Source organism: Lates calcarifer, linkage group LG12 (genome assembly GCF_001640805.2).
Source record: "Lates calcarifer isolate ASB-BC8 linkage group LG12, TLL_Latcal_v3, whole genome shotgun sequence".
Taxonomy (NCBI): domain Eukaryota; kingdom Metazoa; phylum Chordata; class Actinopteri; family Centropomidae; genus Lates; species Lates calcarifer.
In genome coordinates, this window is record NC_066844.1 from 3,856,186 (window position 1) to 3,881,920 (window position 25,735).

Below are 25,735 nucleotides of genomic sequence, written 5' to 3' on the forward strand. Positions count from 1 at the left end.
AGTTTTGAAAATTACAATAAGCAAAAAGCACAACATTCCAGTAGAAGTGTGAAGTACCTTGAAATTAAAATACTCAAGTAAAGAACAGGCACCTTAAAATTGCACATAAGTACAGTACTTGTAAATGTACTTAATTACTTTCCAGTACTACCCACACTGTGGCCTATTAGTGGCTGGTATTCCCCGTGTTATAGAATTCCCCTCTTCAGCTACCAGCAGTCAGTGGGACGTTCTGTTGCTATAGTATTCGGATTATAACGTTCTGTTGCTTTAGCATTAAGAATATAACGCTCTGTTGTTATAGCATTCTAGACTATGACGTATTGTTGCTCTAGCAACTTCTACTGGTACAGCTCTTACACATTTTAACTGACATTGTTGAATCCACCATTTTGTCAGCTCTGTGGATGTGTATTTTTACTCACGACCTTTTTGGAGTAATATCGGTGAGTACTTTTTAAAACGACAGTTGTTTTGTGTAATTTTGTAGAGTTTAGTTTTCCTATTACTTTTGCTAACCAACCTAGCTACTAACTCGCCGTCGGCAGCTAATGTTCTGTGGGGGTGTTGGGCTAACTGTTATGTTAATTTACTGTTTTTCGTTTTACATATTTATGTGCGCTACTACTGTGTGTTACTATTAATTACTGTGCAGTGCTTCCTTTGTATACTTATTGTTCATTTTTCAATGGTGGTAGCCTACTTTGTTTCACAGTGAAATGCCACTAATTAGACAGCCTTGTTCCAAAATGGCGACTAAGTAGGGGATCAAAACTCTTAAGGAAAAGAAAGAAAGAAAAGAAAAACTGTCAGTCAACATAAAAAATTACACCAGCGTTATCATTTTAAAGAAGACACCACTTACTGAAAATAAAATAAATAAAATTAAACCAACTGAGGTCCAGACCTGTCTGGTTTGGACTGAGAATCAAGTCATGTAGAAGAATAAACTTCTGTGACAAATAAATCAGTTATCATAATTTATTTCATCTTGTGTGGAGTATGGAGGAAAGTAGACAGACCACGTGATACCTCCATTCAGTCAAAAGTCACTACACTAACTGAAAAGTGTTAATTTCTCTCAGTTCATATTTTTAAGGGATAAAAGCAGTCATCCAGAAAGTCAGATATGTGCTACAATCCAGGGTGGAGCCCCAGGTACAGTAGGATGCACCCAGATCAACTGCAGTGTTAGGTAAACAGCTTGACAAACTGCAGTGGATTAGTTGTAGGTAGTGGTGTTGTAGGTAGTGAATTAAAGTACAGGTTTATTGTTTTGTTGGGTGTTTTGGATGGATCTGGCCTCCTAAGTTTAAACAGCATTTCCGCTGTTCATGTGGGCTATCTTCTGCCGGAGGATCTGGATCTCCAAACTGAGCTTCTCTCTCTCCAGCAGCAGGTTTCCTCTCTTCAGCTCCAGCAGATCCTCATCAATGGCCAGGAGCCTCGGCGGTGCTGACTGAGGCAACAGCTGCTGTTTCAGACCTGCAGAGGAAAAAACACAATCCACTGAGTCCTGCAGCTACATCAGCACAGGTTAGGAAGGCTGAGTGTTAAATGAATAGTTTAACATTTTTGGAAATATGCTTATTCACTTAATAGCAGAGAAACTTAAATAAAAACATAATATTCTATATTGAGCTCTTTGTTTTTTGGCCCTTATTTGTTTATTAGCTGTTCATGTTTGCAGTGCATTGATGAATGTACAGACACTTGTCACTTTGAGACCACATTCTGTAATTTCCCAGTGGTTAAAATGGAACAATGAGTCAGTAAAATTAAAAAGATTCTTCAGGTTATGCAGCTAATGTTGCTTTTTCACAGGGTTATAAAAAACCTTATTTAACAACAACTAAATCTTTATTTTACAGTTATTATTGATAGTAGTAGTGATAGTAGTGCACAACAATAAGTATATAAATATAATAATGCTGGTTACCATCCGCTTCATCTGTTGCCTTAGTTATGGACTTCAGCTCCACCTCCACAGGGTAATGGTCACTCACTTTTAGAGCCTGGAAAATTAACAGTTATTTATTGATTAAATGGACAAATGTTGATGGACAGAATTAAACCAGATTATAAACTATATAGTCTTCAGTAGTGAGAAATAAACTTAGGGCCTCAGACTAGTCAGCAAAGTCAGAAATATTGAAAGATGGACTAACATTTTTCATTTTGGTCTTTTCATGGAATATGTTTACAATAGCACAAATATAGAACGTCTATCTTATCATTTAACATATAACATGCACACATACATGTGCGTTTTCCATCCATCCATCCATCCATCCTTCATCTATACTGCTTATCTGTTAAGGGTTATTGGGGGGCTGGAGTCTATCCCAGCTGACATTGGGTGAGAGGGAGGTTACGCCCTGGACAAGGTCGCCAGTCCATCACAGGGCTAACACATGAAGACAAACAACCATTCACACTCACATTCACACCTACAGGCAATTTAGAGTTACCAATTAACCTAAGACACATGTCTTTGGACTGTGGGAGGAAGCTGAATTACCTGGAGAGAACCCATGCAGGCACAGGGAGAACATACAAACTCCACAAAGAAAAGCCCCAGCTCGAACCGGGGCTCGAACCTTCTTGCTGTGAGGTGACAGTGCTAACCACTGCACCACGTGCCGCCCAATCATGTGCGTTTTATAAGTAATGTGTGTACAATTAAATTGCCACTTTCAGAAAAAATGTCATGTCAGCTGCTAAGTACATTCTTGCTTCCTCAAGAAGAAACTGTTTGGGCTCTGAGGCAGAACAACTGACCTGCTCATCACTGAGTCCATATGCCTTCTGGAAGTTGAAGGGTTTGGCAGAGTTTGGTACGATAGCCTGGAGCATGTCATCTCCATAGATCACTATCCTGAACACAGACATATAGTATGTATTTCACAGTCAGTCTCTTTAGATATTCACTCAGTTAAATTGTTATGGAACTTCTCATCGTCTCATCTGCCTGAAAGCAAAGAAGTGTACTTCCCAGAATGTTGAACTATTCCTTTAAGCCTTTATGTCAGGAAATTCTGAAATTCTATTTGTCCTTTATCTATCATTTATTTAGGCAGTAGGTGGCTGTGCACCTGTGCCCTAATAGTTTTATACAACAGGATATACCAGAGTCGTTAAAGTTATTTGTCTTTGTCTGTTACCTGTCGTATGTGTGGTTGTTTCCGGTGCTGGCCGTGGTGTCAACATCATCTGCAATCAGCCAGTGGAAGTTCTTGTCGCTACGGATACGAATTTCCTTCATCTTACTTTTGGTGACGTACGAACCGTCAGCATTGAAGTCACCCAGGATCATTATGTTCTGGATCACAGAGGAGGCAGAGTGGCAGCATGTGTCAACAACAGCCCAAAAAATCTGTGTCACTAACAGGTGAAGTAGACCATGGTTGTCTTATCTGATTGTGGGTAGAACAGCAAACACTTGTTAAGATTTTTTGTGATGACTTCCTGAACCACCATTTATAAAGACAAAATCAGATTTTGCTGTAAATTTCCAACAGGTAAAGCAAAGTAACATTATTTTGAAGGTCTTGCTGTTATATTGATGGTTCACAACCTTTTTTGTCAAGTGATGGTTGTATTTAACCATTAAAAACGTAGATGGTGTATTTCCATGACAGTTTAGGTAAGTTTGGTCAACTTGGTGGTAACATAAATGCAACATTTCAGCCATTTATCCATTACTTTTATCAATTTTGACTATTTATCCAATAATTTTACCTTTTTCAACAGTATTCCCACGACTCCTACCTTTCTGTGTCAACCATTTATTCATTATTCTTAACCATTTCAGCTGTTTATCCATTAGCTTCATCAGTATTTACCCCATAGTTAACTGTTTCCACAGTTTATTCTCCGTATGTGCTTAGCTTATTATTTCAACCATGTATCCACTACTTTCAGTATTTATCCAACACTGGCTTCCTGTTACTTTTAGCTCATTTTTTTTCTTCCCCCCCAAATTAGTTCAGCTACCCCTCCCCAAGGGATAGAGGCAGCCTTGTTTGGGAATCACTGTATTAAATCATGTTTTTCTCTGTCAGCGCTGTCTGTACTGATGACGTCATGTCCTCACATCAGTCCTCCACTTCTTCTTCACGTCCAGGAAGACATCGTACAGCTCGTCCAGCTCCTTCTCCGAGTCCTCTGGTTTGGTGTGAACTGGGATCATCACGAGGTCCTTCAACACTAAGGTGGGCACACACACACACACAGACACTCACCTTTGCATTCAGACAACCCTAATCTAAAGAGGTTATATCTTTTTGAAGATATTTCCCTTGATAATGATATTTTGTTTCCTATTTAGTTTTTTAAGTTGTCTTGTGTGTGCATGACAAACATCTTCTACCTGTATTGAGGCATCTGAATCGCAGGATGTAGGGATCTCTAGCGAAAACGTCTAATCCCTCGGTCACCTGGTCATCAAACTGATAGGAGCCCACCAAGTCAACCAAGTCATCCCTACAACACACATACACAAATACTTGTAAATCACCACATTAGGTATGCTCTTGAATGATTCGTAGGTACCTCATTCAGTGTCTGCTATGTTCCTTCTATACCCCCCCCCCCCCAATTTGGTTAAGTGTTTAAAGCAATGCAAAGCTTGTAAAATGCAAACATTTAGCCATATTTTGGTTATTAACATTATACTCAGTACGTATTGTAGATGGCTCAGTACGTATTGTAGATGGGCTCAGTACGTATTGTAGATGGGCAGCAGAGAAGAAGATTTAAGACTCGTTCCTCTGTTATCAGTTCTGGTTCATTTGAAGCCAGCTTTGAACAACAGAATATCTCATGCTTCTGCCTAAATCAAAGTGTTATCTTGCTTGGACAAACAGATGTACAGACTTTAAACCGGTTTATAAGTCATTTCAGCCTCAGCAGTGAGATTCTGCTGCAGTTGAGCACTCACCTGTACAGGAACATGAACTGCTCCTTGTAGCGTGTTCGGCCCAGACGACTGCTGATCTTCAGAGAGTAGTGATGATTCTGATTGCATCTGAAAAGACAGAAGGGCAGGCGTGTATTGTAATTGTGTTAATTTAATCAGTGCATAAATAGATTGAATGAATGGATTATATTAATTTTAATAATTGTATTCATTTTGATTTAACTGTACAGCACTGCCAACAGTTTGTCGTTCTTTTCATTGAGAGGGAGGAAGCATTGACGTCATGATGTCTTAGATTTGAAAATACAAGACGGAGGCAGGCTGATCATTTTCAGAGACAAAGTCTGCACTCACCCATTGAGTGCATCCAGAAAGGTTTTTACAGACTCTCCACTGACGTCCACCACTTCCAGGATCAAAATGATGTCATATTGAGACACAATCTAAGGGGCAGAGACAGAGAAAAAGACTGAGCTCAGTGTGACATCAGTTTACCATATAAAGTCTGAAATATGGAGGATCAGGATGAAGAAATGAGTAATGTGTCAGTGTTATAATACATCTTATATATTTATTCTTTTCTTAATTTATTGGCCATTTTTATCATTCAATTTTCTAAAGATGAACTAATTATTTGCTTAACTGATGTTAAACAGAACCAAACTGAGATGTTCCACAACAGTCCGGTAACACCTGGTGCTGGTACGCTACTATGGGTCGTACTTGAGGATAGGAGCAAGCGACCTGTGTGGTCGGTTAGATTGGAAGACTTGTTGGATTTTAGCCTAGGACTTGCTGGCCCTGTTTTTGAGCAGGGTTAGCCCAAAACCTGAAAACCGACTAAACACTGGGCTAAAAGGTGCCAGTGTGAAACGGGGTTAACTTAACCTAGTAACTCGTCATTCTAGGATGCAAACATTAGTTCCAACAGGCATTAAGAATATGTAGAGTGAAAAGCACTGCAATTTGTGTGTGGGTGTGTATTTTCGTACTGGTTGTTGTTACCTTGGTCAGGATATTGAGGATATCTGGGTCTGACACTTTGTTTTTTCCAAACTTCTGGATGTTAAAAGATGCTACTTTCATGGTGCCTGCAGACAAAAAAAAAGACACGACAGGAACTGAATGGAAATATTGTTGGAATTTTAATGAGCCTGTGTCTGAACATGAACAGCCATATGTGGGCTTACCGTACTGTATATACATCAAACAAGCTGGTACAGTGTGTGTGTGAGTGTTAACAGCAGCACCACAGTTGTAAAACAAGATGGCATGTCTTACACACCTGAGACCTTTGTAAGAGGCCACAAAATACACACTGCAGATAATAAAATAAATGCTTGTTGTGGTTTAACTACAGACTATAAAGACAGAAAATAATGGCACTAAGTTTTATTGAGTCTGACTCAACACAGCAGGTGTTTTACCTTCACTTCCTCTGGGAAGAAAAAGAAATTAAGAATTAAGAATTTCTTGACTAAATTAAAGTGATTTGATTTAAACTAGTATGGGGTTGTTTTATCATTTACTTTTTCTAAGTTAAATTATCACTAGAGAAGAAAACAGGAATTGATGAGAGTAAAAGAACAAGGTGATGAAAATGTATATGAACTGAAGAAGAATTTAACTTAACAAAATAATTAAAATAAACAACGAATGACAGAAGCATAAACAACAACATATGAAGCAAGCTAACCTCTACTACTTCACTTAATCAATCAAAACCCATTCCATTGGGTTTACCTCTAAACTTTAAATATTTAGTTTTGTTTTATTGGCTAAATTGTTCATCTTTGGGTAATATTTTGTTTGGGATTTATTAATATTAGTTAAAAAAAAACAAAAAAAAAAACAAATGAGCTGCTCTCTGAATTCTTTTCAACTAACTCCTGTTGAGTTCAGTTCTTCAACAAAAAACTGGCTGAGGATAAACATTTAGGACTTGTTCTAACAGGTTTAGTCGCAGTGTTATTTCCACTGATCTAACAGGGTCTGCCTGCAGCCACCTGCTTTACATTAACACATACCATATTGTTTTAACACCACAATGTAGCTTTAGGCACGGATCTGTCAGCATACCCTATAGATTCCCACCCTGTTATTTACCTTTCATCTCTAAAAGACAAGTCTCTGTTGTGGACAAAGCAAACGGATGTACAAATATACAGCCAGTCTGTAATTAAACATGCCTGTGTTCCTCAGGACTGTAAAGAAAAAGTGCAGCTCCCTCAGTTGGCATCTCCTATCACGCAGCAGTTTTTTCAGACAAGAGTTTGATTTAAGTAAAATTTTAGTGATTTTCTGTGAAAGTGATTCTGTTTTCTGTGCATCATTTCCTTTAATCCACCACAATTCTATTTGTAGAGACAATAAAACCAACCTTAACCTTGAGATCTTGACTTTACAATCAAAACATTTGGTCAGCTGCTAAAATATTGTTGTAGTTTAGTTTTTCCATCAGTATATAAATAACTTAAAATTACCTCAACTTCAGGGGCTATAACTTTAGAATGCTGTATCAATATTGAAGTAATTTAATGTGCGGTATATGATAACACTCTAACAGAGGTCATTCTGCATGATGACTACTTTTACTTCTGATACTTAAGGTACTTGCTAATAATACCTGTAAGTAAAAAGTAAAAATGTAAATACGTGAGTATATAAATGTGAAGACTTTTATGGAGGTTTTTTTTTTTTTTTTTTACACTCTTGTATTGCTATTTTTACTTTAGCAATTACCTAAAACCAATGATAATGATACTCAAAAGCTAACCTACTGCTCTAACCTTTTTTTAGTGATTAAAGGCAGCACTGCAGCCTGATGACATACAGCATGTTCCTATAGTTCAGTGTCTCACCACAGGAATGTAACTGACTTGTAATCATTGTTGTCAATCAAGATGGACAATCCTCTAACCTCTTATGTCTGGAGTAGATCACACACACAGCTGGCTGCACGCAGTTAACATCCGACATCTATATTTATATGGTTTCTTATTTGTATTCGTTTCTGCATTTATTTCTCCACTACATTCAGCATGGATTACATTAAACTTTATTTAAAAGAACTAATTAAACTTAGCTATGTATCCAGTTAAAGGGGCGGATATGACAAGTCATTGATTATTTAAGTTATTTAAGACTACTTCCCTTTTTCTTTTATTTTTCTATTATAAGAGCCAGACAGACATGTACTGAATGCCATTCTAGTTTAGTATGAAACAGTAGACAATTTACAGTTTAATTTTTTTGTATGAATCATATACCAGTAGAATATTTACCAGTTCATACTATTATTTAAACGTAGTTAGGGTGAAGGGAAACTATGAACAACAAGGTCATAACAGTTGGGTTTTTTAGAGGAAATTAAATATTCTTGTAAATACTGGAGGGTTTTTTGAAGAACATATGAAATATATGTTACAAAATGATTATGCTCCTTTTTCCTGGTTGTGGTGTTAGGGGTGACAGGTGACACAGACAAAATCCCAGGTAGCTGTGTGTGTTTTTACGTGTGTTGTGGAGGTTGTCCAACTAGTTTGAAATAACGATCTCAGTGAGCATGGTGATCAGTCGATATTACTCCTGACAACAGCCACACCGTGCCAACACAAACACACATGCTAACACGTAATGATGTTGTTGTAAACAGTAGGATCATATATCATTGTTGTTCTGACGTGTTTTGCCTCTCCTGACTTTTAGACTGTTGCAACATTTTCAATTTAAACAGTTTCCGCCTACCTTAGAAATGACGTCCTGTCTGCTCTCACTATCGACTGTTAAAAAAATAAAAGGTTTGGGTTTTTTGTTCAATTTTTTAATTAAACATTACTTACAAGGGAAACATTCTCCATATACATCCACAATGTCAACACCACTAAACTTAAACAACTTTGTTCAGCAACACCACAATGAATTTGTCTCAGCTTGTGGAGACAAATCATGTAATTCAGTGTAGTAGAAAGATTTTTTTAACTGTTGTCTCCAATTTTGTGGATTTTTATCATTGATCCAGTATGCATCTAATCCTACATTTCTGCTTTGCTGTTCTAGTGTGTTAAATTAAGAATATGAGTACCTCTTCTCCCAAAACGTAGAGACTATCAGTAATACCACAGATCTGTTCTTGAATGACTCCACTATTATATTTCACCTGTTTTTTTTAGACCTTCAGATGGAGGACAGCTGTTTCATTGTCTTAAGACATGTAAAGCCTCTCAGGTATGCAGCTCAGTGTGAAGAAAAACAGACAAGTTGTTTCTCACCTGGGTGAATGAAGGTGAATCTGTTGCTGCTGCTGACAGGAGCTCAGATCAGATCTGTTTATTCCCAGTGAAGGCTAAAGATAAAAATGAAGACAAGAAGGAAAAGCTAGTGCACCTCAGCCTCTGCCATGGGCAAAGTATTCTATAGAGTTTGACCACAAGCAATGTGATTGGTCGAAAGCCAACCAACCAGTACCAGGGGCTGGACAGAGACAGAGAGAGGGGGGAAAAAAGTAAAGTATGCCGCCCTCCATAATGTTTTCCTGTTGTATGTGCGTGAGAGGATGTTTTGTAGAAGGACCTGTATCTTTGATTGTGGCTGACGGATAGTATCAGAAATATGATCCATTCAAGTGTCAGACAAAGTTTGTTTCAGTCTTTTCATCTAGAACAAAAAAGAGACCATAAATAGGTGCATTAAAATCTGTGTGTGTGAGAGAGAGTGAGTGAGTGAGAGAGTGAGAGTGAGAGTGAGAGAGAGAGAGAGAGGATGTTTGTCTGCTCTAGGTTGCTCAGTAGCAACTCTGCAGAGATTAGATAGTATGAACCCACAACATACACCCCCACAGGAAATAGTTCACCCTCCAAAGTACCCACATATAGGCTTGTTTGAGATTAATCTTTCCTTGTCTGTGACAAAAAGCACAGTTAACAGCAGCTCCCAGTTTGTACTGGAAATACACAAATACTGATGTGGGTATTGTTCAGGGCACCTTGATCTTAATGGTAGCATATAAAAATGTTTAAAGTATCTCTTTACCTTGTGGCCTGCATTCATGTGTAAAAACATGATGTATTGTAGGGATGTGCACAAATAATCAATTAGTGGATTAATCGACATGGTAAACATAGGTCTAATTTTAAGAATCGACTAATTTTTACTTGACTAATTTTTAATCGGGTGGAGGTGCAAAGAAAGACGTGGAACTAATGTTTATGGTCCTGTTTCTGCCGAGACTTGAAACATTCATGAAGCAGTTGGGTGAAAATGTTTTAATGTGCAGCCATCCGGCCCACAGGCAGTGCTTACTTTATTGTACTGAAACGTTCATGTGACAGCAAACGACAGGAATAAATAACAAATAGCTTTGGTGGCTTGATTGAGGTGAATGATTTCAGACGATATGCAACTACAGCTCTGAGAAAGCATCAAAAAATATGACTCAACATGACAACATACTATTTTGGTTTGGGTGGAGGGCATGTGTTAATGATGATGTCACAACTAATAGACTTAAATTGGCTTGATTAATGGCTTCAAAAAGTAATCAAAATTCCCATCCCTAGTGTGTTGTAATAGATGTTTCCGGGTTTCACTACACAGGCATGAGTTTCAGGGGATTGACTCAGTCACGCCTGCTCACATTGTGTTGCTAACGCAGTCTCAGCTGTGTGATATGCAACACTTTGCACTCAGTATTTAAAAGGCAATACTGACTGAACTTGATTCAGTTAGCAGAATCCCTCTGTCTTCAAAAAACACCTAAAGACCCTCCTCTCTCCCTCTCCATGTCTGGATCCTGCTCTTTCTCCAAAACTCTTAAAAATATTGTTTTTTCCTATTTTAATTTCGTGCAAAGTGTTGTGGCACTTGTGTCAGGTGGAATGGATATCTGATTATACATTTCAGACTTTTTCTCAGAGACTTCTTCTTGATCTGCCATGGCTTGGACTGAACCTCATTTTGTACATCACTTTGGACAAAGGCGTCTGCTAAATGATTACATGTATGTCAAGCATCAAGAGGCTTTGAGGCGTGTACAGAGTATTAAAGGGCGTGCCATATGATGCCCTGCTTTGAGGCTTGTATTGTTTTGCAAGAAACCACGTGACCTATAACAAACAAGGCCTCATTTAGTAAGGGAGACGTCAGTGGTTCGTTGTTAGTGTTAGTTTCTGGATAAAAACAGGGCTATATTGTTCTTGATACAAAAAGGTTCGATTTGACTGCTACACATTAACTTGAGGAGTAGATGTTGCCAGTGAGCGCTGTTGAACGAAGCTTCGAATAATGAACATTTTGGTGAACCAATTGCCGGGAAATTCTTAGAGCTTCAGGAAGCTTCATTTGGCCATCACTAGCTTTCAGAATGAAAAAACTCATTTGTAGTCAGTCAGCAAAGCATATCTTAAGGATAAGCAGTATAGCTAATAGATGGATGAAAAGGCAGGTAGTATTTGCAATGTTGCAGCTTATTCAAATTAGACTCATCACTTCCCCCAGGAGTCCCTTAGCTCCTCTAGCATTTTTGAGGGTGTCTCCAATAACGTATGTGTTTTCTTTCTTGTATGTGCTTTGTCCTTGTGGGGTCACCGTAGACTCTCTCTGTCCTGTCTCAACAAGAAATACATCACATTGGATCAGACAAACAAACCGTAGGCGCGTTGCTCTGTCAGAGATGCCAACGGAGAGAGGAAAAGATGATTCTTAGCGAGCGGCCAAAATAAATAACTACATTTGTTTTCTCTCAGTTCTCAGACCACAAAACTGTGAGTAGTGAATTACCAAGAAATAAGTGAGGAATTAATCAGGGATGACACAACAATTAATGTATGACAAATAAGTAGTATGTAACAATGCAGTACGAGAGAACAGTTATTAATAATAATGAAATAATTATCACTTCATGATATGTTTTTGTTTTGTTTTTTGCTTCTGCTTTGCCTTTAGCCTTTACCTTATCTTTGCCCTTTATCTTAATTTCCTGCTGTTTGTCCAATTTTATTAACTATGTTTTATCTGTGGGTAACTTTTGTTTTGGAAAGTAATACATAAATTGTATATATATTTTTAGTAGTATTTGTACAGTGCTAGTACTACTCATACTTTTTTGATCATGTCTTTTTGAGACGATGGAAAGCAAACAAACACGATGGTGAAGGCAGTGTAAATGAATTTGGTTTAATGTGTGTTATTCCAGTTACACAAGGCCACAGTCAGCCAACAAGACAGAGCTTGTTGTGTTTTTTTAGCGCTCTTCCCATGAAAGGTATGTTGACATAATGAGGCGATCTCAAAGCACTGTGACAGTTTGAAATCAGCACTTTTACGATTTGCTCTCTTCAAATTGTTTTTTAAACTGAAAACACATTAATGGTCTGATGAAGCTCCACCTCTCAACCTCTCACCTTTCATCATCACGACAAACAGGAAATAGAGTTTGGTTTCTTTTTTGCTTGCTGGAGGAGTCACATACACATTGAGTGACAGATTATCAAATTAATTTTCATAACTGCCTCTTAAGGTACAAGAGGCAAAACTGGAATATGTTTATTTCAACCTGCTGCTGACTGGAAGAAAAGAGGAATCAAACTGAAACTGACTTGATACAGCAGCATAGGGAAACAAGTGACTGGCTTCCTGTTTTTCAGCGCTCAGTGTTTTTAGCTTTGGTCACAGAGAAAATGGCTTCAGCTGAGTCTGCAGGTCTCTGCAGTCTGCACTCTGAGAAACTGAAACTCTTCTGTCTGGACCATCAGCAGCCAGTGTGTGTCGTTTGCAGAGATTCAAAAACACACAATGGCCACAGATTCAGACCCATCGATGAAGCTGCACAGGATCTTCGAGAGAAACTCCGCAAATCCCTGAAACCCTTACAAGAGAAACTGAACGTCTTTAAAGAAGTTAAGGGAAATTGTGATCAAACAGCAAAATACATTAAGGTCCAAGCTCGAGACACAGAGAGGAAGATTAAGGAGCAGTTTAAGAAGCTTCACCAGTTTCTACAAGAGGAAGAGGAGGCCAGGATCACTGCTCTGAGGGGAGAGGAAAAACAAAGAAGTAAAGTGATGAGGGAGAAGACTGAGGCTCTGAGCAGAGAGATAGCAGCTCTTTCACACATAATCAGAGCCACAGAGGAGGAGCTGAGAGCTGAAGATGTCTCATTCCTGCAGGACTACAAAGCTGCAGTGAAAAGAGTCCAGCAGCGCCCCCTGCCGGAGGATCCACAGCTGGTCTCAGGAGCTCTGATAGATGTGGCCAAACACCTGGGCAACCTGACCTTCAACATCTGGAACAAGATGAAGGAGGTGGTCTCCTACACTTCTGTGATTCTGGATCCAAACACAGCTCATCCAGAATTTATCCTGTCTGAAAATCTGACCAGTGTGAGATGTGCAGAGAAACAGAATCTTCCTGACAATCCAGAGAGGTTTGACTGTTATGGCATTATCCTTGGCTCTGAAGGCTTTAAAGCAGGAACTCACAGCTGGGATGTTGACGTTGAAGACAGTACAGGTTGGGTCCTGGGTGTGGCAACAGAGTCTGTCCAAAGGAAGGGAGAAATCAAGTCTGGATTGTGGCGAATAGGGTTAACTGATGGAAAATATGCGGCAGTGTCACCATCAGATCCCCGCATTGTTCTGTCAGTGAAGAAGAAGCTCCAGAAGATCAGAGTTCATCTGGACTGGGACAAAGGAAAACTGTCATTCTTTGATCTGGATACTTACACTCGCATACACACCTTCATGCACACTTTCACTGACATGCTGTTTCCATACATAAGCACCAGAAATGAGCTCAAATTAAAAATGTTACCAGTGAAAGTCTCTGTTGACACTGAAACAGTTTAGTCAGTGATGACGATGTAGCTTGAAGAGTAATTGTTGGTTAAATGGCAACGATGAAGACTTACAAGCTATTAATTTTCTCTCTATGTATGTTTACAGAGTATCACATACTCACCTATAGGCTTGTAATGTGGCTCTGAAGAGTTTGGAGTTTACTCCTTTCTCAGCTTGAATTTACAGTACCTACAATAGAATGTGGAGTCACATCAAAATATACTGAATAAACATGTACATGGAAACTTCTCAAACCACTTCTGTGAAATCAGCTTCTCTTCTGTTGATGTGTACACTCAAAGACGTTTACTTAACCTCATCATATTTTTAGTGAGTTTGGGTTGGTGTTGATGTTGTGCTGGTATTTTATTTTAAATTTCATTAGCTGATCAGCTACAGCAACTTTTCCCACTTATAATTGCTAAATTAGTCACCATAGTAACTTTCTATTCTCTCTGCATTTTCAAGTTATTATAACTAAAGTTACTTTGGTAACTTTATTCGTAGTCACCAAAATAATGAAGTGAACAGACCCTACTTGTCCTTGTTTTAAATTTTCTAAAATAGACTTAAAGCTTAAGTTTCTTGACATTTTTAGTTGATGTAGTTACTAAAGAACAACACTAAGCTAGTTTGTGTTTTAAAAATCTACCTTTCTAGAAACATTGAATGAACTATATTTATGTTCCAAGGCTTGATTTTTGTTAATTTGTGGAGTTATGATTGTGATTTTTATTGAGATTTTCTTGCTTTTGTAATATAATCCAGTTAATGTACCTTTGGGTTCTCTACAGCACAATTAAATAAAGTTATTACATTGTAAACAGTTATGTATGAATATTTATATTTAGGGATGATAGTGATGGGCAGATATGGAGACATTTGACCACATACATGGTCATGTATGTCTGAGTCATACACACTTATGTCTCTATATGGGCAAGACATTTAAATATCGCTCATATCTAAAAAATATATTTATTATTTTCAAAAATTCCCTTGTTCCAGTTCCTGATTCACTCTTGGTTCTGGCTTATTTCATAAGAACATTTAATTCCATTGCAGAAAAGTTGCCCCTCAAAACTAAGTTGGAAAACAGGAACAATGTTCGGAAATAGCTGAAATGTTTAATGACAGGCATGCTTCCTGGCCAAAAGCGCAAACAACTGAATCATCCTCTGATTGGCAGTATTTTCAAAAACAACATAATAGGTGTTTTATTAGAAAAGCTAAACCATCAGTCTGTGTCTCTGCACTAATTGAAAATGAAGGAAATCCGGCAACAACATTGAGAAAAAAGTCAAATTTGACGAGCTATTCCCTCTTTTTATATCTCTTTTAGCTGACTCAGGGCAATATGCGTGTGTATTTTACATTTGTGAATTATCGTTTCTTGCTCTCAGTGGCATTCCCTGTATAAATAAAGGTTTGAACATAATGATTCAACACTTGACACAGATTGCTAGACAAAGCTCCACCTCCAACTTGCTTGAGTCAAACCAGGAAGTAGACTGTTGTTCCTCCACCAAGAAATGACACACGTAAGCTGAGAGACAGAAAATAACAATAAAAGACTAGACCTGCAACTTCCCCTGAGGGAGGAAAAATACAGCAGGAAATAGAGGGATTTCTGCAACTTAAACCTGCGATTGACTGCACACATGGACTGTGGATTTGAAAAAAACGTCTCAGAGTGATAGGAATTTTCAAGAGGAAGGAGAGGAGTCACGACTGACTTCCTGTTTAGGGCTCTGCCTGGTGTGTTTTCAGCCTCAATAAGAGAGAAAATGGCTTTCCAAACTGAGGAGGATCTCTCCTGTCCAGTCTGCCAGGACATATTTAAAGATCCTGTTGTTCTGTCATGTAGCCACAGCTTCTGCAAACACTGTCTGCAGAGCTGGTGGAGAGGGAAACCTGTACAGGAGTGTCCAGTTTGTAAGAGGAGATCATCAAGGAGTGACCCGCCTCGTAACTTGGCTTTAAAGAACCTGTGTGAGACCTTCTTACTGGAGAGAGATCAGAGAGCTTCAGCAGGGTCTGAGTCTCTCTGCAGTCTGCACTCTGAGAAACTGAAGCTCTTCTGTCTGGACCATCAGCAGCCAGTGTGTCTCATCTGCAGAGATTCAAAAACACACAACAACCACAGATTCAGACCCATTCATGAATTTGCACAGGATCACAGAGAGGAGATTCAGAAATCCCTGAAGCCTTTACAAGAGAAACTGAAGCTGTTTGAACAAGTTAAAGGAAACTGTGATCAAACAGCAGAACACATTAAGGTCCAGGTCCGACACACAGAGAGGCAGATTAAGGAGCAGTTTAAGAAGTTTCACCAGTTTCTACAAGAGGAAGAGGAGGCCAGGATCACTGCTCTGAGGGAGGAAGAGGAGCTGAAGAGTCAGATGATGAAGGAGAAGATTGAGGCTCTGAGCAGAGAGATAGCAGCTCTTTCACACACAATCAGAGCCACAGAGGAGGAGCTAAGAGGTGACGACGTTTCATTCCTGCTCAACTACAAGGCTGCAGTGAAAAGAGTCCAGCAGCGCCCCCTGCTGGAGGATCCAGAGCCGGTTTTAGGAGCTCTGATAGATGTGGCCAAACACCTGGGCAACCTGACCTTCAACATCTGGAACAAGATGAAGGAGATGGTCTCCTATACTCCTGTGATTCTGGATCCAAACACTGCCAATCCAGAATTTATCCTGTCTGAGAATCTGACCAGTGTGAGCCACGGAGAAAAACAGAATCTTCCTGACAACCCAGAGAGGATTGACTATCATCGTTCTGTCCGGGGCTGGGAGGGCTTTAGCACAGGTGTTCACAACTGGAATGTTGAAGTTCGAGACAATACAGCCTGGTTTGTTGGTGTGGCTGCAGAATCTGTCCAGAAAAGGGGACGAATAAAAACTGGGTTCTGGCAAATAGAGTTTCACAACAGTAAATACAGTGCACGTTTGTTAGGAGAACCAGCTGCTGTTCTCCGGGTAAAGAAGAAGCTTCAGAGGATCAGAGTTCATTTGGACTGGAACAAAGGAAAACTGTCATTCTTTGACCTTGATACTAACACACACATACACACCTTCACACACACTTTCACTGAGAAGCTGTTTCCATGCATTGGTACTTTGAATGAACTCCCAGTAAAGATATTACAAGACAAGATCTCTATAACCAGAGAATGCATAAGTTAGAGATGATTGTGAGGATAATGGACAGAGGCGTTGTCTCATATTTAAAAGGAGTGCAATAACATTTCAGATTAACACAACATTTCTGAAAACATAGCACCTAAAGCTGCATTTCTGTTTTTTCTTTTAAGTATGCTACAGTTTCAACTCCCAAGAAAAATATCTCTCAGTTCAGTAAATGCTCCACTTTCTTCACCTGCTAGTGTTGTTAACTTTGTCTGGTGTTTGATGCTGGCGAGGTGAGGAACAGTTTTTCAGGGCTTGTTTTCTGGCAACACAGAGACTAAACCATGCAATAAATGCGTCATAAACTAAAAGAAGCTTTAAAGCTCTGTAGAGCTGTAGACTTTTCTGTTCATCATAACAAGCCCCAATCACAGGCATTTTATTTATCATTGATATAAAAGTGTTGATTAGTGAGTCTGCAGCTCACATCTTGGATATCTGCTGTAATTTCTCATATCTGTTTTCTTTATGTTGCCATTGAGTTTTATAGGTAGGCAGAGTTTGTATCCTTAAAATGTTTTCAACTTGAATTGAGACTTAATAGTTATAAACTGCTGATTTGTATTCTTTTAAAGTAACACACTACTGAGTAATTTACACAGTTCACTCTAAGCATGCTTTTCTCTTACCCTACTTGGCCAAAAGTATGTGGACAACCGAACACTACGCCCATATGTGGTGTTGGACAGGACCCTGACTTCCTGATCATCTCTGGTCAGCAAATCTGGTTCCATTGTGTTGAGTTCTTGGACCCTTTTCTTATAGGTGTAGTTGAACATGTTCAAAACCCTGGGCATTAACCTGCTGCTGTAAGAGCCTCCACTTATTTTCAGGTTTTTCCACCAGGTTTTAGTACCTGGCTGCAGGGATTTTCTCTCATTTAGCCACAACAGGACCACATGAATGATATTCAGCTCTGATGTCAGGGGTTGAGGCCAGGGCTCTGGGTGTTGTCATGTTGGGACAGCATGACTGCACCACAAGAATACTATGAACAGTGAAAGGTGCGCACATACTTTTTTTTTTTTAATCTACTTAAACTGAGGAGTTGTGGTGCCGATGCTGTCAGTCAAGCTTTTTCATAAAACCAGATTTTCTTGTTTATGTACTCAGTTTTGCTGTTGCTATTTATTACTGTTTGCTGCTGCAATGACTTGTTCAGAACTAACAGACATTCCTTTTCCTTGAGTTGGTGATCTGCACATTTCAACTAGCTTGTCCGACAGGTCAACATTTCCAACATTTGTCCAACAATTCAAATCAAAATCAAATTCTGAAATAAGACAGACACACAGATTATTTGTGGGTCTTGAAAAGACATTCAATTCAAGCATTCAATTCAGTTAATCTAAGGTATAACGTACTAAAAAGTCTTGCATTTCTTTTACAAACCTCTTAAATATGTTGATTCAGTTGGTTATTCATTTTGCTTTGGTTGGAGGCTGTTGAGACACTGTTCTTTCCTTTTGTTTTTTTGTTTTTGAGTCAATGCCATCATCCTTGTGGTAAACACTGTTGGTACTGTTAGCCATAGCTGCTAAGAAGCTCACTGGGCATGTGCCAATTTTAAAAAAAGGAAGCTTAAACTGACTTATTTTAAACATTTAAACCTTTAAGAAAAATTGATAGCTGGATGTTAATCCATCCACCCATCTGCTGCCTATGTGGGTCGTGGTCACATTAAATATTTAATTATACTACTGGGAATCACTGTTATACAGCTTGAAAGTATGTAGTAAGTATGTAAAAAAAATTGTTTTGCCCTTACTGTATTCTGTGTGGTGTTACAAATGTCTTAGTATACTTGAATTTAATGGTGACCACTGCAGAAAACCTGCACACACTATCTATAATTTAATAAAACTCAAAGAGAAATTTGAACAAATTAACAAGAGGCTAGAACTTGTAAAGCAAGCAACACACAGCCAAAATGTAATGAAATGCAATATGTGTATAATGTCATCAAAAGACAATAAAAAACTTTTAACAAAACACAAATTCAGGTTCAACACTCAGTGACTGAAGTCTGTGTACAGTGCCTGCAGGAGGAGACACTTCTGATTACATCTCATTTTTGCTGCTTGCTGATAAATATTTACTGTATGTACAGTATCTGTCATTGTATGATATGACCACATGATGGCGCCCCAAACTCTCTGATTTGTTCATCCAAGCCAAAAACCCTCAAGTGTACAAACCTCAAGGGTGTTTAGTTTGAGTCCAGTGTGTGGTTTGTGCTAATGTCATTATTGCCATTCATTGTCATTATGTTTTTAATTATTTTGTTTAATTTTATTTATTTCATCACATATTTACCTTCTTTCTTCACTCATTTCTTTAACTGTGTCCCTCTTTCCCTTCCCCATCTAAAAATATTAAAATATCCTATAATTAAAATATGACTGTAAATAAACTAAAACTTAAAGTCTTCACTATCACATTCCTGTTAAATGTTTGTTGCATTTTACTGCCTAAACTTAATTTTTGCTTTTAAATTTTGAATGGTCTGTTACTCAATGTGGATTTTTTCCCTGATGTGGTGTTGCTACTTTTACTGAAGTATGGGATTTGAATACATCACAGTCACATGTACCAAATGTTCTGTACACAATGAATTTTGAAGGTCACACATTCAAACAATCAAGGCAGCAATATCCCAGCAGCTCCTGCATTCTTCCCAGTTGAAGTCCTGTCTTTCTGTCTTTGCTGGTGGAGTCTGGTGGCTATTGGTACAGGTGCAGGTATTTATGGAACAGGTCTCAGATCTTAAGAAAGCAAAAAATTTGAAAAATCAATGTTTTTGTCAGATCATGAGTTTCATTTCCTCACTGATTATGTACTCTGTGTCTGTGTGTGTGTGTGTGTGTGTGTGTGAGAGAGAGAGAGAGAGTGTGTGTGTGTGAATAAGTCAATGAGTCTTTTTTCAGTCTTGATCTGTTCACTAAAAGGGGAAACTCTGTCCTTTCATTGCAGCTCCAAATCTCTGCCGGTGACACAGAAAACTCTGCTGGTGAGTACGGTAATGTTTCCCAATGAAATACCGATGTTAGAAGAAAAAAAGACAATATTTTTATTCAGTGTTTGTTTATGTCATTCTGTTCTGTCATCAATGCAACAGTAGTTAACAGCAAAACATGACTTCAATCAAAACTTATTATACATCATAATCATTTAAAGTAAAGCTTATCTGAAAGAAATCAAATTAATGCAAAATCTTGGGGAATTATTTCAACTCTGAATTGAAATTTGTCACATTTTACATTGTTTTTCTGTGTGGTTGGAGAATGGGTGTGCGGTATTTTTATTTATTTGCTTGTCTCTCATGGGGCAAATTGTTATAAATTTTGCAAATAACTTGCAGAGACTTGTGTCCAGCTGCAGGAAGATAATCGGTGACAGTAAACATTTAGTTATCTTTATCATTGAATTATGTAACAAAACTGTAATCTGTAGCTTTCTCTTTTACTGCCTCTTAGAAGTTTTCTTCATTTTTTACATATAGATTAAAAAGATTCTGTTATGTATAATTCAGGGGCAGAGCCAGGATTATTTCCTCAACTACCCCAGCATGACGCCTTGAAAATGAAAGTATTTCATCTATTCTGTTTACTGTTTTAATTACATTTTCCTGTATTTGTTAAATGTAAATGATGTTTCAAAGCCTTATCCACCCTGTCAGAAATTAAATTCTGTTGGTGCTTGCTGCTGTTTACTGTCATATGCGGTCTATAAATATCAGTGTAGAACATTTAGTTAGTTTGTAATTATTGCTAAATAAATAAATAAATTCCCAGGACAAAACACAGTGTGTCGAATTGAACAAATATTTCAGTCTCTTCTGATTATCTCTTTTTCATGTTTTGACTTTCATCAGCACCATCGTCTTTCTCTTCTTCCAAATACCATTAACTCCATTGTTTTGGACCATGAGAGGTTATTATGGGCTGGCTGTTCTGGTGGGCGTGGGCCTCACTCTTGATGACCAGCCAATGTGACCCAAACTGTGCAGGAGTAGATGGCAGTGCAGGAGTGGCAGGAGCCCCGGGCAGAGATGGACTGCCTGGGGCGAAGGGAGAGAAAGGACAACCAGGTATAAATCTGTTCAAACGACCTCCATGGTCATCATACCATGTCAAAACTCTCAGTGTAGCAGGTTCAATTGAAATGTGCTGAATGATGGCATCAAATCTCACTGTATTCTCAACAGCCCTAGTTATTTGGAAAAAGAAAATGTGTTATGCGTCCATGTTTGAAGCTGATAAGAGAAGCTGAGAGCACATAACTGGAAAAAGGAAAAAACAACCTTAACCTGTAATCATTCATCTTGTTCATCTCCAGCTAAGATGGCCGACGGTCCGGTAGATTCCAAGCGTCCTACTGAGGCTGAAGGGGAGATGGGGAATCGGGGGTTTGCAAGGGTCATGGGTCCTAAAGGTTTCTGTGGGGATCTCGGAACAGCGGGTCACCCTGGACAACCAGGTCACCCCGGCCCTGATGGGAAGAGCATCGGACATGGTAATAACATGACCCTCTGACCCTACAGCCTACCAGCATACAAGGGCTGATAGGTTTGTAACCTAAGGTAGAAGGAGATGAATTAAACAGCTCTCTTTACAGCCACATGTAGTTCAACTCTTTGATCATGAAGAAAGTTTGAAGTTAATAACTTTTGTGGTATTTTAGTTTCGGGGTAATTAAAATTTCGACTACCCGCTCTGTCATCAGCTGAATGTGGATTTGAATGTAAACTCATCAATCACCCCTAGTGTACATATATATAGATAGATGTGTACATATGGTGTTCGGTGCATGTGCATATATATGCATACCAATGCACCTTTGATCACACACTGAACATGTGTGTATGTCCTTTCTGTTTCTAGGGCAGCACCCTCTCAGCAGGCCCGTTCAGCCTTCTCAGTGATGAGGACTGATAACAGTTATCCTCCCTATGATCAGGTTCAGTCTGTTGTCTGTCTCTGACCGTTCTGTCCATCAACTCCTTTTTCTAAATGTTTTTCAAATCTGCAATCTTCTTTTATTTCTCCTGGAATAGGAGAATAGAACATTGTGATTTGTTATTAGCCATGTAGATAGTTTTAGTTTTGTATGTGTGAAGTAGTGGCATGTCTTTCCAGAGATAGTGTCCTCATTAGTCTGGATAATCCACAGACTTCATTGTCACCAGTTTTCATAAGAACTACCAACATGGAAAAATATAAAGATGTGCAGCAGTCTCTTGCCTTTTTTTCTTTTGTAGTTTCAAGGCTGTATCATTTCATTACTGATCCTGTGTGTGTGTGTGTGTGTGCATTTCAGAGAGTAACTTACCAGACAACTGTGGTCAACAAACCTGAAGATTTTAATGCAGCCACAGGTGAATTTATCTGCAGAGTACCTGGTGTTTATTACTTCACCTTCCACTCTGTGGCCAAGGTAACTCACTGCTGTCTGGTCCACAGCTGCACTGTCAGAGCTCCATTGCCATTACTACCTTACAGTTGTGCCATGTGTTGTGTTTTTTTAGGTCAGCATGTGTCTGCGTATAGTTACTGATGCTATGGAGAGGAAGGTGGGATTCTGTGATCACAACAGGAACAATGATCAGGTGAGTTTCAGTGCTTCAGTGAGTACCACAGAGCTCAAGAGATGTTCCTGAGAAAAATGAAAGTCTGACAGGAATGTGCCAGCTGAGTTTTTTCATGACGCCTCCTTGTGATTGGCCGTGTTTGTGTTTCAGGTGCTGTCAGGTGGCGTGGTTTTACAGCTGGCAAAAGATCAGAAGGTTTGGCTCGAGTCCTTTATGGACCAGCAGACATCTACTGAGAGAAACGACATACGAGAAAAAAAGATCATCTTCAACGGCTTCCTCCTTTTCGCAAATACAGAATAAAGTTCTGTTGTATGCTCACGTCAGCTGGCGTCAGTCAGCATTTACAAACCTCTGATTTCAGATCATATTTCTCAAAGCTGTTTTTAGAATGACAGTTGACCATAACACACTCTCACCACACAGTGACATTTGTTAAACTTTGACTGTAACTTGTTCACCATAATTGTTTCCTTCATATTAATGCATGTAAACCTCTTTGAAGACTCTTTCTGTGATTGCCACTAAAGCAAATTAAAGTGTAGTATTCAATGGAATGAATACTACAATGCTTGATGAGATTAAAGAAAAGTTACATATAATTTCACTACACACATTTTAGCCAACCATTAACTTTGTGGTTTTTGTCTTCATAGTTCAAGGCTGTTTCAAAACATAACAATGTGGGTTAAAACAGCACAGGGTGAGTTGTTTAATCCAGGTAGTCCAGTTGGAGAAGTTTATGAGTTTAAAGGTTTGTCAGACACCACAGAACTGCACGTTTCTAATAGTTGCAGTAGAAGTGTCTGGCATGGCACTATAGGATGTGCCATGCAATATTATAGCATTACTGCACCATGTTGTACTTGAGTGTTACCTCACTTTATTGTGTAAGTGTATAATTAGAATTGATATTTCCAGTAAGACTGTCAATGACCTTGGTTTTGTCTTAACACTCAAACACTCTAAATCTCTTTGAGAATAAAATACATATATAATAAAAGATGCCTAAAATGTTGTGATATGCATCTGGATCCAGATCTGAAGAGTAGATGAAAAGTTATTTCAGGTCAGTCAAAATGTTGACTTACTAGGTCAAAATTATGAGGTAAAAAGTCAAAATTATTAGGATAAAAATGTATAATTATGAAATTAAAAAATGTCAAAAATTTGACTCAACCAAGAGCAGCTTTTTTCTTTTACTGGCAGAAAGTAGCTTCCATAAGATTTTTCTTTCATTTAAGTGAACCAGTGCAATAGTAGTAATAGTGATCAGAAAAAATGGCCTGTTACTTAGTGTTGAGAAATCCTGGCTTGCTGATTAGATTTTTGTCTCAGCTCTCTCTAAGATACAAACACAGACCTGTAACAAATGGACCAAGACATCTTCTTCAGCCACAGAGAAAACTTTAACATGTGAACACATTAGAAGCAGAACCTGTTTGACCTCACAGCTTTATAAGAAGATGGAAAAGCAACAGTCCAGATTAAGATTCAGATTCAGGTCAGACGAACAGTAAAGCTATGCTATCAGTTTCCAGCTGGTTCCAGTGTTTGTCGTAAGCTAGGCTAAACATGTCCTGGACCTTCCCTATATTGAACCCACAGAGATGACACTGATTGATCTCATTTGACTCTGCAGAAGATATCCACGCGCAAACCAGTGTTCATCCCCTAATCTCATCTATTAAAACCATAAAAATGGTTTTTCTATCATACATATCACAGCCCTCCATTCAGCTGCATGAAATCTGTTTCGTGTGACCCCTCTAAGGTTATTGAAGTGAAACACTTAAGGTTTTTTGCACTTCTTCTTTTTGGTAAACTTTTGTCACTTTGGCAGATCCTCAGTTGACTTCTTCCTGACATAGTCGTGTGTGTGTATCTTGAAATCTATTCTTATTTTATTTTTGTTAAATTGCTGAAACCTCCTTCTCTGAAGAACACACCCTGTCATAAGTCATGAATTTGAAGTGGTGTGGTCAGAGTCAAAGGTCCTGTTTGTATCTGGGGGGGCTCTACATTTGTGTTATCCTGTGGTACTTTTGTAAAGGATCTGAATGCTTCTTTTACCACTGAAAGCACTCAGTGGAGTCTGGTAGTGATATATACTGATGTTTCTGGTCAAATGAAAAGGATCTTACTCTTTAATAAAAAGTCTATCTCTGCAGGAATCCTTTCCATAATGTTGTCAGACATTTGTAATAACAATCTGAGCCTGTTAGTGGCAAAAACAAACACTTCAGTGGACATACTTTGCCCACAGGGTGACATTACAGCAGCTGTTCACAGTGGCCAGGTACATTGTTCTTGCTCTGTATTGCACTGATTCCAAATATTTTTGTCCTTATCAATCATTTACACCCAAAAACATGAGAAAATAAGGCCCTGGTTAAAAAACTGGAGCTATGCTTTAAGTGCACTTACAAGTGTACTTGTAAATTACTTACAGTATTTTTGTTTTTTAACCTGTTTTCCAAGTTGTGACTCTGCTTTCCTGTCCAAGTAGCTGGCAGGCAGCCATCTTTGTTTTTCAACAGAAGCGTAGTCTTTGGGGATTGTAGAGATATTTCCAGAATAACTGCAAGTGTTTTTGAACAACACTTTTTAAAACATCTTTTAGAGAAACCAGTGGTAAACTCTGTGACTCAAGTGTATGTCAGTACATGTGAGAAGCACATGACTGGCCTCCACAGACCTCTGACCCCAACCCCATTCAACACCTTTGGGATGAACTGGAACACAGACTGCAAATGAGAACTTATCACCCAGCTTCAGTGTTGGACCTCACTAATGCTGTTGTGGCTGATTGGGAAGAAATTTCTGCAACCAGGCTCCAAAATCTAGAGGAGAACCTGAGACCAGAAGAGTGGAGGCTGTTAGAGCAGAAGATTAACGCCCAGGATTTGGGAATAACATGCTCAACCATCACAAATGTGAATGAAATGTTCAGGTGTCCACATACTCTAATCATGTAGGGAATTTAGCTTGGTTTTAGGACCTCAATATGGATCAACAGCACAGAAAAGGTTGTGAAATAATAAGATAGGAGGAAATATACTTTGTTTCTCGCTCTCTCTCTGTCTCCCCATCTCTCAATAACCTCCCACAATTGCAGAACTACCTACAGTAGACTCAGAAAGTAATTTCCGATGTAAAAGCTGCTGAATCTTTGGTTTTTGTGTTCCTCCTCCGG

The 25,735-nt window shown here is 38.7% G+C and overlaps 4 protein-coding genes and 1 long non-coding RNA gene across 5 annotated transcripts in view; 4 read left to right on the forward strand and 1 right to left on the reverse strand.

Annotated features, from left to right (window-relative positions):
* Nucleotides 1-3,311, forward strand: LOC108874761 (uncharacterized). The gene is made up of 3 exons (XR_001959768.2): nt 1-446; nt 1,397-1,536; nt 3,224-3,311. It is a non-coding gene; the product is annotated as an uncharacterized LOC108874761 (long non-coding RNA).
* LOC108874758 (deoxyribonuclease-1) lies at nt 968-9,381 on the reverse strand. Its single transcript, XM_018663289.2, has 10 exons — nt 9,193-9,381; nt 5,927-6,012; nt 5,276-5,364; nt 4,943-5,029; nt 4,373-4,485; nt 4,097-4,209; nt 3,165-3,322; nt 2,782-2,878; nt 1,940-2,015; nt 968-1,485 (listed from the first exon to the last, which is right to left on the reverse strand). The coding sequence occupies exons 2-10, from the start codon at nt 6,005-6,007 to the stop codon at nt 1,313-1,315; spliced, it is 987 nt and encodes a 328-aa protein (XP_018518805.1). The 5' UTR covers nt 6,008-6,012; nt 9,193-9,381; the 3' UTR covers nt 968-1,312.
* Nucleotides 9,382-15,084: 5,703 nt separating this feature from the next.
* On the forward strand, nt 15,085-16,807 carry LOC108874751 (nuclear factor 7, ovary; the record flags this gene model as incomplete). Its single annotated transcript, XM_018663279.2, is given in 1 exon segment — nt 15,085-16,807. A coding segment is annotated over 1 exon segment (1,265 nt), but the record flags the coding sequence as incomplete, so codon positions are not given.
* Nucleotides 16,808-19,806: 2,999 nt separating this feature from the next.
* Nucleotides 19,807-25,735, forward strand: part of LOC108874799 (complement C1q subcomponent subunit C) — a 27,205-nt gene continuing 21,276 nt past the window's right edge. The window contains exon 1 of the mRNA XM_051074176.1: nt 19,807-19,959. The gene's annotated coding sequence lies outside the window, so the exon portion shown is untranslated. The remainder of the gene's footprint in view (nt 19,960-25,735) is intronic.
* On the forward strand, nt 20,829-23,718 carry LOC108874762 (complement C1q subcomponent subunit C-like). Its single transcript, XM_018663292.2, is given in 7 exon segments — nt 20,829-20,920; nt 20,922-21,039; nt 21,288-21,473; nt 21,841-21,908; nt 22,269-22,385; nt 22,477-22,557; nt 22,690-23,718. Coding segments are annotated over 7 exon segments (768 nt in total). The 5' UTR covers nt 20,829-20,875; the 3' UTR covers nt 22,843-23,718.

Bases quoted from the DNA above. Each gene is read 5' to 3' on its own strand.
- LOC108874758 (XM_018663289.2), bottom strand. From the start codon at position 6,007: ATGAAAGTAGCATCTTTTAACATCCAGAAGTTTGGAAAAAACAAAGTG. The intron at 2,879-3,164 runs GTAACAGACAAA...GTCTGTGTTCAG, and splicing joins AACAACCACACATACGACAG to GATAGTGATCTATGGAGATG. The intron at 2,016-2,781 runs GTCAGTTGTTCT...TTAATTTTCCAG, and splicing joins ATGGACTCAGTGATGAGCAG to GCTCTAAAAGTGAGTGACCA.